This window comes from Labeo rohita, chromosome 7 (assembly GCF_022985175.1).
Source record: "Labeo rohita strain BAU-BD-2019 chromosome 7, IGBB_LRoh.1.0, whole genome shotgun sequence".
NCBI classification, from domain to species: domain Eukaryota; kingdom Metazoa; phylum Chordata; class Actinopteri; order Cypriniformes; family Cyprinidae; genus Labeo; species Labeo rohita.
The window spans coordinates 19,140,705-19,154,277 of record NC_066875.1 but is presented as its reverse complement, the minus strand read 5'-3'; the positions used below and the strand labels follow the sequence as shown (position 1 = coordinate 19,154,277).

Sequence of the window (13,573 nt, the reverse complement as noted above, 5' to 3'; positions counted from 1 at the left end):
ACAACTTTTTTACTTCTTATTCATCATGAATAATCTTTAACTTTTTCCAAGTTAAAAATGTTTGCATTAGAAGCAAAATTATAGTTATTTATTTACGTTTTTTTTTTTTTTTTTACATTTGCAGCTGTAACTATTACATATGTTTCTATACCTGAGTTATCTTAGTTGAGGCGAACAGGGAAGTTTTTTTTATTTATTTATTTTTTTTTTTTTTTTTGTGGTAAAAAACTCTAAGCATTAATAATAACATATACTTTGTTGAGATGACACTATTTATTATACAGAAATGCTCTTCATTCATCAAGATCAATATGTAGCACCATCTAAATCAATGGAAGGCGAATGTGCAAGAAAAGGGCATGAATTTTGAAATATGTAACCTTAAATGTATGCAATATAGGGTCCTGCATGTGTGTGTGAAGATTATTAATTAAAAAAAGGGAATTTCAGAGAAAAAATTAAAAAATAACTTCAAAATATAATGCAGTCTGATGCAATAAATTGTTCAGGTCCTTTCGGCTATTGTATTAAATATTGCCTGAAAAACACTGCTTTGTTTGGTCAGTTTTAATTCACTTTAAATTCACTCACTGTAAAATGGCTCATTCATAATAGATTACAATATATTTGTTGCACATTTTGCAGAAAAATAGATGCATGTGCAATTTAATCAGGTAACCATAGCAACTGTGATCCGCTTTAGTACTTTTCAGGCATTTCAGATCATTATATCAGACAAAACAAATACTCTAGTTATTTTATCATTACACATTTGAATATCACAAATATCATTAAAAATGAGAAGAAATAATATCACATCATGTGACGCTCTAGGTGATGAGGCAGGCCTGGCTCCAGAAATGAGATGAAGGGTGGGCCAAGTGATATTCGAGGTGGGCCCGGGGGTCGGGGGTAAGTGGGTAGTGGTAAATACATACATTATTTTAATACATAGTGTGTTAAAAGCACATTTTAGTTTACAGGGCCTATTAATGGTGTCTCAAAATAGCGCAGCTGAGTACGCTATAGATGTTCTTAAGACTATCTTACTAAAGAATGATTTTTAGTATATTAAGTACAAAATTAGTGTGTGAAAATAGAGCACTATACATTATGGAACTGCACATTTTTTTCACCTGGAGTAGTTGGTGTTACACAGTGCATGGTCACCGGCTTCACTGATGTTTAGCATTTTATCCACCTTATTTTTTAATGTGGAAGTAAGCTGTTTTCTGGTAATGTGTTAGATGTCCGGTTCATAATCCGCCATAGGGAAATAACGAGAAGAATCTCGAAGTGCAGTAAACGGTAAAACAGTTTGAACTACAAACCAGTGTTTTCATAATTAAGAGAATACATTAAAATAATATGGTAAGACACACCAGTTTGCAATATCAAGCAGCAAAACGAGCTTTTTGTACAGCTAAAAATAACTGGAAGTGGATGAGACCAGAAGCCAGACACAAAAAATTGCAAATTGCTGCACCCACTCTTATAGGACAAATAAGGTGGATAGGAATACAAATCATTTAGTTCGGTGGGAAAACGTACGCTACAATTCTAAACTGAGAGCATCTGTACCAACATGATCTCATTATAATTCGTATGTATTCCCTGGTGAAAAAAACAGTATATGCTGGTAGGTATGTTTTGATGCTGGGATGCTGGTTAGGTAGGTTTTGATGCTGGTTTAAGCTGGTCCTTTGCTGGTTTATGCTGGTCCTTAGCTGGTTTAAGCTGGTCCTTTGCTGGTCATGTTGCTGGTCAAGGACCAGCATAAACCAGCAAAGAACCAGCTTAAACCAGCATCAAACCCTACTTCACCAGCATCCCAGCATCAAAACATACCTACCAGCATATGCTGTTTTTTTCACCTGGGTTTTATGTAAAAAGTAGTTATATAAAACGTACATTTACTTAACGTTTTTCCAGACACTAAAACGTGCAATACTGACGTATTTACAGCATCTAAACGTACAAATACTTACGCATTTTCAACATTTAAACATACAATACTTACCTATTGACGACACCTAAAAACGAATCCTTATGAATATTAAAATCGTATTAATTTCATTATTAAATTCATTATTGTTTTTAGCTGTCATATCAATGGCCTTATGTAATTTCATTATTGCATTAATCGTTACTCAATATGAAATTATAATATTTTGTTCTGTTCTGTGTGATTCCTGCTGCCAGCTTGTTTACAAGATGCATGATGTTAAACAAGACTACACTTTAAACCCTTAATAAATAACATCGTTTAACCATTCATGTAATATTTACTTTGTTTGCCGTGGTGGGACACAAAAGGCGTTTTCTCCGACATGCTGTGATTAACAATAGAACCATACAATAAACCAAAACGCAACATAATTACAAAATTAAGCGATTTCATTTGTGCGCTGTGTTTTAACAAATAATGCTACCTGTCAGATTGTGCTACCAGCACTGTGTTTTTCATACTGTAATGTTATGTTTAGGGTTGGGGTAGGTGTACACGTTAATAAAGCCTCACACAATATTAATATCATGCTGGAAGCAAAATCTGATAGGTAGCATTTTTCGCTGTCGAATTATGCTACCATCTGTTTTAATGGGAAGTAGCAAAATCTGACAGGGTAGCACAAATTGTCAGAACACGCTGTACTCCAGATCTTCAAAATTCATACGACTGCGAGGAACGGAACGGACCCAAATTCAAGCCTCAGGTTTTACGGCAGGAAAATCGAACGTTCATTGCCTCTCGCCTGCATTCGTCACAGATTACGCCATGCAGTGTTTCTGGTGATGCGCGCGCGCCTTCACGGAATTGATAGGGAAGTAATCTGGATAATATTTTCAGCGATTAACAATTTAAATTCTGGTCTTCACCTCACAAACATACTGTATCCAGCCAGAGAGGACTGCGGCTGCAACGCATTTGGACTGCTTTTGGTACTGCTTTTTACATTTTTGCAATAAATAAATGATTGTGATTGCAATCTGTCTGTCATGTTTTTCTTTATTACAGTACAGAGAGAGTTCTGGTCACGTTTAGAGGCAAGAGTGGGATTAACGACTATAAAAATATTTTTATGCTATATTGTTACTAAAATGGTAATTTCCCTGCATATTTTGGTCAGTTACGTTTTATATTAGCTATAAAATGGGTATAGGTTTAGGTTTGGGAGTAGGTTAAAGGGGAACTCCACTTTCACAATAACAATTTACAAATAATGTTCTCACCCCCTTGTCATCCAAGATGTTCATGTCTTTCTTTCTTCAGTCGTAAAGGAATTATGTTTTTTGAGGAAAACATTTCAGCATTTTTCTCCATATAATGGACTGATATGGTGCCCCCGATTTTGAACTTCCAAAATGTAGTTTAAATGCAGCTTCAAACAATCCCAAATGCAGTTGTAAACGAACGCAGCCGAGAAAGAAGGGTCTTATCTAGCGTAGCGATCGGTTATTTTCATAAAAATAATACAATTTATATACTCGTATTATATGCTCGTCTTGTCTTACTCTGCCTGGACTGTTTTTGTTCTGGTTCATGACAGTTAGGGTATGTCAAAAAACTCTCATCTCATGTTCTCCCTCAACTTCAAAATCGTCCGATATCACTGTTTTACCTTTTTTGTTGAGGGTGTTTGATCTTCTTTGCATGTTCACTTTGCAAAGACTGTGTCGGTACTTCTGCAGCGATGTAGGATGATTTTGAAATGATTTTTGAAGTTGAGGGAGAAAATACGGTTGGAGTTTTTCGACATACCCTAACTGTCTTGAGTCAGAATACACAGAGTTCAGGGAGAGACAGGCAAGACGAGCGTTTGAGATTAAAAAGTATTTAAATTGTATTTTTTTAATGAAAATAACTGATCGTTTTGCTAGATAAGACCCTTCTTCCTCGGCTGGGATAGTTTACAACCTATTTGTGATCGTTTGAAGCCGCATTTAAACTGCATTATGGAGGTTCAAAATTGGGGCACCATAGCAGTCCATTATATGGAGAAAAAATCCTGAAATGTTTTCCTCAAAAAACATAATTTCTTTATGACTGAAGACATGATCAAGGGGGTGAGTAAATTATATGTGAATCTTTGTTTTGGAAGTGGACTTAAGGGGTCTAAAAATCTAAATCGCTTATTGATAAAATAAAAAAAGGAGAGATGACTGACAGACCATGCTGGAGGATTTGTTGCTCAGTCTTGTGCTCAGTGACAAACATCCTTTACACAGAGTGTGCATTAATCACAAAAGCAGAAGTGAAAGTAACCAGCGCAAAAGTGATTTCAATGCCCTGCATATTGATAGCACAAAAACTATATACAATATTAAAAGTTTTCGTGGTGCAAGCAGTAAGAAAAAAAAAGGGACAAATTAAAATCTAGCTCAACTGAATATCGCTACAATTTTGTGATTGGCTGTTAGGCTATGTAGTGTGGGGCCACAGTGGGCCAAGCTTCTGATTGGAGCCATGCCTGTGATGAGGAATACTTGCTTTTACCCTGTTTAGCTTAAAAGAATTACCCCTTGCAGTATTAACTTATGAAGAAGAGGTCTCATATGCAAAAACACATAGAGTAAAACCAAGGCATTCAGGGATTAAGACAAATCCTTTAACTAGTCATGGCTAAATGTGTATGTGTATACTGTGGCTGATAAGCCTTCATCAGGGTGTGGAAAACAGACATACTTAAGGTCCTCTTATACTGAAGTCTCTTATGGCGTTTAACACTTCTTAGTCACTCTTTCAAGCGGTTCTAGGATAGGAGACAATTTTGCCACATTGTGTAAACTTTGCTTAAATTGTTTTAGATTACGTCATGTGACGTCATATTTATTACATGGGACATTTTATCAATGACAAGCAACATGTGCCTATACACACAATATATGACAGAGTGGGGCCTTTCAGTCACACTTTATTTTCAAGTCCAATTCTCACTATTAACAAACCATTAACTACAACATTTGCCTCTAAACTCCTAATTTGCTGCTCATTAGTAGTAAGGTAGTTGGTAATTTTAGGTACTAGGTAGGACTAAGGATGTAGAATATGGTCATTCAGAATATAAACTTACTAATAAATAGCTAATATGTTAATAATAGGCTTGATAATAAGCAACTTAATATTGAGAATTTGCTCCTATACTAAAGTGTTACCGTTTAGGAGGTGTAACGTTAACATGCATTGACTTGTCTACTTCTTTGAGCACAGAATTACAAACTTCCATGCAAATTAAGGTAATGGTTTTATTGCACAGGTAAACATTGCTGTTCTAATAATAAGCCAGTGAGTGTAAGAGGGTGTTTGGTGTAAGGATTAGAGAGGGACTGAGTTACATGCAAATGTAACTCAAATACAATGCAAATAGAGGCCTGAACAGTTACTGGCTGGCAGAGAGTGCCAAACGTCAAAAACAAATAGCCCAGTGGGTCACTGTATTCCGTGGATCAGATTGCCATACTGTAATTATAATACCAATAGTACACTCATAACATTAAGATACTATCTAGAAACATTTATTTGAAGAAAGATTATTAATTAATGTAATCCAATCATTATTCAATTAATCACTTCTGCACTTCAACCAAAATAAGCTAAAATATCACTCAGGTAAGGTCATTTTACACTGGCCTTTTCACTTTGGACCACTAGAGCGTGCTATAGTGTACTTGTTATGATGTCATGATATTCACACAGTATATTGAACAGTAACATTAAGTTTACATAAACCATTTTCCTTTGTGGACATTGCCTCTTATCTAATACAGCATAACAGGTTGTTTAATGAGAAGTGTTAGGACTGGCTATTTGTAAAAACAACATCTTATGAATTTAAGTGTAGACTTGACTAATAAAATTACATGTTTATTTTTTGTCCTATATCATTGATTGGTATTAATGTCCAATTCAGGCCATTTCCGTTTTTAGGGGAAGGCAAAATGAGCACATTTTGCCTAACACTGACTGATGTTTCAGGCTGACAATGATCGTGTTTTTACTAAAGTACCATTATGTCCAGTCTGAGGCATGTCAGGACATGTTGATGGTTCATTCATTTCCATGTAGCACTTTATTTATTGTACTTTTCTAGACTGGGATTTATTTTATGTACATTTTTTATGCTAAATAGCATAGTTGTTTCACTGTATTGAATACTGGGTCGTAATCAGCGTATAAAACGGATTGAGTTGCTTTTAAATCCTTTTAGGTTTTCGCGTGAGATGGCGCGCGCGCACAAAGGGTCAACACTGTTGTCGTGTGAGAGTGAAATTTCAGCACGGTGTCTGTCTGCATTCACTGGAATGCGATTGCAACCCCCTTTGTTATGGTGAGAAGCTGGAAGAATGTTCCTCAATTAAAATTCCTCAGGCTGACCTGTTGCCAAAAGGTATTTTAAAGCGGGGGCTATTTGACTAAGAATGCGTCTCGTCATCGGTGAGCAGGTACTCCATCAGCTGAGTGTGCATTCAAACATAAACCAGTAGTGAGCGCTGCACTTTCACAATATTTTTGCATCAACACCTTCTGTATAAAAATGGTTAATGAGACTGATGTGTCTTTAATTTGTGTTTTAGATGCCCGAATCAGACGAGCAGAAAACGTGTGACGATATTTTATAAGGTGGGAACAATAGAAACAATTCGGGTGGGAAAAATTATACAAAAATAAATAAGTAGACTCAGCTAAATATGAAGTTTGAACATTTTTCCTTTTTGGGTTACGGACAATGTTGGCTGCAGTAGGAATAGCCTACTTCTTATTGGATTCAAATTGCTTATGATTAACTGGAAAGCATTCCAGTCAACATCCACACAGCGAGCGGGTTGGCTGTAGTAACTGGAAAATCATTTCCGCGAATCGGATCTTTTGTACAGTTCATTTCAAAGAATAAGATCAAAAAGAGAATCTTTACGTCATCACACAAAGCGTTCCAAAAGCGCCCCAGACACTTTATATTCTAAACGTTTTCTTAATAAGAACGCTTGTTGTACTTTTGTATAATATAATCTAAGTGCAATTTGCAGAGCCAAGAAACAATAGTAAAATCCATTTGAATCTCGGCTGAAAGGCTGTTTGTTTATTTATAAAACTGTCACAAAACAAGTTCTCGTTCAATGAGTCGGCGAGTTGTTGACTCGAGAACCGTTCTTACTAATTCAGCGTACTGATTCTGCAGCGGTTAAAAAAAAAGATCCGACTCAAAAGAACCATTCGTGCACGAATCGGACACCGCTACTGGGCTGGGGGTGCGAGGGGCGGGTGTTAGTATAAATTACCTCTCACTACATATGCCTTGCCTGTCCTCTGAACTTTGAGACAGCCACAAGCATCACTCAGAGAGATGCAACAGACTGGAAATTAAACAAAGCAACTCTTTAGTACAACAGCTAGTAAACGTCGCTTTCCACAAACCGCCTACCATGGATGATTACCATCTATTCTGTGCATCGTGCCGAAAAACGGGGGAAAGACAAGCAATGGTAAGAGAAAGTGGCAATGACATGACTGAGGTTGCAGTGCTGTGTTTCAGCATGTTTACGTATTCGCATAGCTTCATCGTTTCTACGTGATTACAATTGCATGTTTACGAAGTTAGGAGAAAAGTTTGGAGAATCATCATTGTTGTAAGCGCAGCCTTTGCTTGATTGTATCACCGATAAGGATAATAGCGTCTCCACGGTTACTTTGAACTTTTTTGTATCACTCTTTGCGTGATTGCAATCAGCACAATCACATCAGTAAGCTCTGTTAAACGATACGGGTCTATGAACTGACTCATACTCGAATCTGTTTTCATTTCACAGATGCGCTCACTGATACTCTTCATTCTGTCATTGTTCATGGTCACATCCTCCGTAGCAACCGGGGAGACTCTTTGCGGTGGAGAACTAGTGGATACTCTTCAGTTCGTGTGTGGAGCAGATGGGTTTTATATCAGTAAGTGTACCTCTTACAGTGCTGTGTGATGGTTGTCAGGAAATGTAAACATTTACATAGCCATTTGTCTTGTAGAAGTAATCACAGTATGGCATTGTCATCTGTCTTTTCTTTCAAACTGCTGTTTGTATAGTTACATGTGCACTAATGCCTGTCACAATGAGGGTGTTTATTAATGAGGAAACGCGCCTTTTCTAGCAAGTATTCTAGGCTATTAGTGCTGTTAATTGCTGTTAAATGCCATTACTTGGGGGAAGCAAGGAATTTGTGTCTGTAAGTTATTTAGTTATTTGCAAAAGATTTCTCTTTCTGTCTTTCTGTCTCCCGTCCCCTGTATTCCTATCAGATGACGGTGGACTTCCCCCTTTTGTACCTCTCCTGCTGTTCTTTATCTTTTATCTCTGTTTAGTAGGCAAATGGCAAGGTTAAAGGATCTATTTTGCTAGCTATTCACACATCCCTGGGAACACAGAACAATATTTGTTTTTCTGTGTACTGTTCTTTGTGACATTTTAAAGTCCTTATCAAATCGGTTGGTGCCAGAAATAAAAAGGCAGAGTCACAAACAACAGGAAAGACAGAGAGGTTCTGTTGATGCAGTCTCCGATTTCAGAAATCCTAGGAACATGCCAGCAGCCACATGTGGGATTTGGTGAAATATAAACAATAGGGTGTGAATTGGTAGCGTTGGTCGCTTTCCAGGGGAACCCCGGAGTTGATCGCTTACCTTCTCTTCCCCCACCCAGGCAGGCCGAACAGATCAAACAGCCGCCGTCCTCAGAGAGGAATAGTGGAGGAATGCTGCTTTCGGAGTTGCGAGCTGCGTCTGCTGCAGCAGTACTGCGCGAAACCGGTGAAGTCCGAGCGAGATGTTTCCTCCAGCTCGCTGCAGGCCTACCCAGCATCGCAGGCTCTTCGCAAGGTACATGGAGCTGCTTATCTCCCCCTCCCCCCGTCGAAAGCCCAGTACAATGATTTTGCTGAACCCACAAACACAGACTCAGACTAGACAGGCCAGTCAGACACGCAGCCTGTTTTTATCACGCCAAAATCAATATTAACCATGTCTCCTCTCTCACAATCGCTGAGCGACGGAGAAAATGACACAGATCATCAGAAATCTGTAGAGTGCATTAAAGATGATGGACGCACAGCCCCGCGGGAGATAGTTAGCCACACAAACAAAAGCCCATGGTAACACCATAAAACTCTATTGGACAGCATGTGCAATGATGTCATTATTCCAAGCACCAAAACAAGTACAAGTGTTATGTCGCATTCTGGCAAATTTTTGTGCCATGTGCTCTTGGCATGGAAATATGTTAAGCGTTGGCAAGACAGTTGGCCAGCTGGCCATGGCTTGGATTTGAAAATAACAAAAACAAACAACCCAACAACAACACAATAGTCAGCCCCACTTGAGAACAGTACATTCACACTGTAAGTTGAGGAGGGGAATGTTTCTCTCACACCGTTCAACAAATAATCATTCTGTCTGTAGAGTCTGACCTTGGTCAGTCAGTCGCTGGAATGTGTTAAATGTACTGGGTTTTTCAGACACTTTAATCCAAAGCCATTTACATTTCATCAGTTCATGCATTCCCTGGGAATCAAACCCATGACCTTTCTGTTCAGCTGAGTTTCAAAACCCCAAAGTCGTTCGATAACACGACAACAAATCAATGAATTACAGAATCCACAGCGAGTTCTTCTGTTTTGCAGGACATCCCAGGAGCGTCTCTTGTGAAGTATTCCAAATATGAAGTATGGCAAAAAAAGGCTGCCCAGAGGTTAAGGAGAGGGGTCCCATCCATCCTGCTTGCCAGAAAGTTTAGGAGGCAGGTGGAAAGAATCCAAGAACAGGAGCAAGCCAGTTTCCACCGGCCCCTCATGACCCTCCCCGACAGACACCCTGCCATCCTTCCACACATCCAGATCAACACGTCCCACAAATGATGGCCAGCTTTCCCAAACAGGAGCAAACAAGGGATTATAGCCAAGTCTTGGTCAGTAGAGGCACTTTTTTCATGAATCATACCACTCGCCCACCGTCTTTCTCAAATCCAGATTATGAACACTCTGTGTGTTATCAGCCTTCGAAACACTAGAAGTTAACGTTGAAAGTGAATGTAATGGGACAGGAGAGATGCCCATAACTGATGCTGAGGAAGCTGCCAAAACGCAAATGTCAAAAGTCTGCCATCTGCAAAAGCGTTTATGGTTCTGTCTTGCTTGCACCATATTGTACGTGTCATATTATAAGGAATGAATTGATCGAGATTAGAGTCCTTTACCTGCACCTTTAAAATGCCACACCTGTGGCATAAAGACAGAAGAAGAGTGAGGAAAATGTTGGCTGGCTGTGCAAAGCCAAGGACTGATGTTAACAGCACTATTTTTTATGGACTGCTAAATATGATAACGTTACGGTGCTAACTTGGACTCAAACAGAGTTTGCTAAAGAGTTTTTCCGTTTTAGGAAAAAAAAAAAAAAAAAAAACGAGATTGTATTCAAAAGACAATTCAGTAAGACTGGTTGTTTGGAGATGAGCTCAACCAGGAAAAACTGTATGCTTGGCTGTTCAAGATCCATAATCTGTGCCCTGGAGAATGAAGGTGAAGCCTTTGCTATCAAACGACATAGCGTTGCAATGGAAGGCAGAAAACATTACAAAAATATCTGATATCATATCTGAGGACATCTGCAATCAAGTCATCTTGGACTTTGGGCAAGAGCAGTCGTACTTGCTGTGAGGTGTCACATATTGTATCCATAACATTCCCGTTTCCAGTTTCTGCCATTTTATCTTTGCAAATTGTCTTCACTGTTATTTAGACAGTATTTTACACATGTACACAAAAGAATCAATCTTTTTAAAGGGAAAATCAGCAATAACCTCTTGCATATTTTCAACATACAATCATAGTATTCCAGTGCTTTTGCTTTAAAAAAAAAATACTTGAATATGTATGAATAGTCTCATTAGATGTTGTCATTGACCCTAGTATGACCAGTCTTGCAAATTGAGCCACCAAACATTTCCTTAAAGTAACGGCACTGTATCAAGGCATTATTTATTTTGATGAAACCCATAAAATTCAGTCCCAACGAAAGAATACATGCACAACTGGCAGTTGGTTTTTTGTATATTATCTTTTTTTTAGTTGTTCTGCTTATGTATGTAGATGCTATGTACCAAAAAATTTTATGTCTCCTTTTTTAAGTAAAGTCAATGGAAGCTTCTGAAGTCGTCCTGACTCACTTTTTTAATAGCTTGTTTTACTGCATGTTGCTTAATCTGAAATAGGTGGATGAGTCGATAGCTTTTGGAATGCATTTGGAGCGGCAAAACAAGTGCATACGTACACTGGCAGTGACCTGGCTGCCCTAAGGGAAGGGTGAAGGCTGGGGAACACTAATCTTGATGATTTGCTGACTAACCTTGACGAAATGCCATAGGTCAGCTTAGAAACACACAGGCTATATATCACCTGTGCAGCATGAAAAGGTGAGCCTCATTTTCAGTGCCCTTAAGGTTTACATGTAGGTGTCTTATTTTCGTTCCAAGGTCTGTTCATGAAGATATTGCAATTCACAAATGAATCACAAATCAGTAAGTTCTTATCAACTGGAGCATACAGTGCATCCGGAATGGGAATAGTCTCTTGTAAGTGTGAAGAACATGGTTAAAAGTGTTTAAAAGTGGGATTTACCAACACCTTTATCAATACAGCATGAGAATTAAAAAGTAGTTCATGCAAAAATAAAAATTCTGAGATCATTCAGTCACTCTAATGCCAATTCAAACCTGTGTGACTTCCTTTCTTTTGTGGAACATAGATATGTCCTATGAATGTTTCAGTTGTTTTGTCTGTATAATTAAACTCAATGGGGTCCAAAACAATATTATATATAGACAAAAGAGGGAGTAAATAAATAAAAAGTCTTATTTTGTACAAAGCCCCACATATAACAGGGGAAAAAAAGATATTGTGAGCATGAAATAAGAATTCCCACAAAAGAAGATATTTTCCTTATGTCACCTGCAGAGCTTCATAGGTTTGCAACGACATGAGGGTTAGTAAATGTTCATTTTGGGTTCATTTAACAAATAGTCTGCTTGTATTTGGTCATCAGGTGATTAAAGGGTCATCAAAAACTATTAAAAATCTCCTATGAACAGTTTGAGTGTTCAGGTGTCATACAGGAGCAGCAGCACTTTCTGTGGTTACCCCGTTTATCCACACACCTCGCTCCACCCCAAACCCCAGGAAATTCTACACGCCCGAACCTGTTCCTCACAGTCTTCTTCATACCTTATGAATATTTGCAAAAGCTAAACGCCAGATATTAATTTGCCTGACTTTGTGCCTTGGGGATGTTTATGTAAGACTTGGAGGGTTTGCGATGTGATTTAAGGACAGGCCTGTTTTCTCCAAAGCCGTGGAGCTATTAACAATATGGGGGAAAGAACAGGAATGATACCTGAAGGCTGAACTTCAAAGGCTGCGATGTTCTTCGGTTTACTCTCTGGCAGCTGAAACGATCCTTCAATCTATCAGCGATCCGCTTTGTCGTTTATCTGTTGTGCTACTCTTGTTCGTGTATGTGTTGAATCGTGGGAACCTAAGGATGTTTTTGTGTACATAAGTGAGATGATTTATATTCTTTGTGGTTGCTGTGTATAAAAACTGTGTACAAAATCAGGTTAATGGTGGAGTGGATGATGGTGCTTGTGTCTGAGATCATCGCAAGCTTCTGTTCAAAAGATGTCTGGAGGAACAGATTCACACTGACACAGTGTGCCTGTTGTTCGGTCTATTGTGTGAAGCGAAGGCTGCAACTATCGACGTCCCACTGAGCAAAATATCTGCTCTCGAATGTGAAGGCTAAGCCAGAAATCAGTCACAAGCAAACAAACGACCGCTAAATAGCTGTGAAATGTTTTACAAGTACACACAATTGTAAATATAGCTATTCCAAAAATATAGCAAAACAGACATTTACCTTTCATCAGTTCTCATCACCATCTGTTGATGGGTTGTGACGTCTTTCACAGCTTATGTACCGTGCAAATCTTGCAAATATGACTCCATGATCCAACCAGTTTAACATATGATTAAAGTATATACACTGGCATTCAAAAGTTTGGGGTCAGCAAGTTTTTTTTTTTGTTTTTTTTTAAATGAAACATTCATTTAGCAAGACTGAATTACATGCATCAAAAATGACAGTAAAGACATTTATAATTTTACAAAAAAAAAAACCAAAAACAAACAAACCTTACCTATATATTAAGCACTTACAAGCACTGAATCAGTAAATTAAAACGATTTCTTGAAAGGGGTCATTGAATGCCCTTTTTCCACAAGTTGATATGATTCTTTAGGGTCTTAATGAAAAGTCTATAATATACTTTGGTTAAAAATTCTCAGTGGTTGTGTAAAACAACACCCTTTTTACCTGGCCAAAATTAGCTCTGCAAATATCATCCTGTTCTGGTCGAGGCTGCTTTAAATGTTAATGAGCTCTGCTCGCCCCGCCCTCTCTTCTCTCTGTGGAGTGACGAGCCTGTTTACTCTAGCCGCATTTAGCCGCTAAACTTGCTAACTAGCACGTTATTCAAAAAGCTGATT

General features: G+C 38.2%; 1 protein-coding gene across 1 annotated transcript; it reads left to right on the top strand.

The window, feature by feature from the left end:
* Window positions 1-7,283: 7,283 nt before the first annotated feature.
* igf2a (insulin-like growth factor 2a) lies at window positions 7,284-11,180 on the top strand. Its single transcript, XM_051115386.1, has 4 exons — window positions 7,284-7,479; window positions 7,804-7,936; window positions 8,683-8,858; window positions 9,659-11,180. Exons 1-4 carry the CDS (start codon window positions 7,420-7,422, stop codon window positions 9,890-9,892), a joined length of 603 nt encoding a protein of 200 aa, XP_050971343.1. The 5' UTR covers window positions 7,284-7,419; the 3' UTR covers window positions 9,893-11,180.
* The last annotated feature ends 2,393 nt before the right edge of the window (window positions 11,181-13,573 follow it).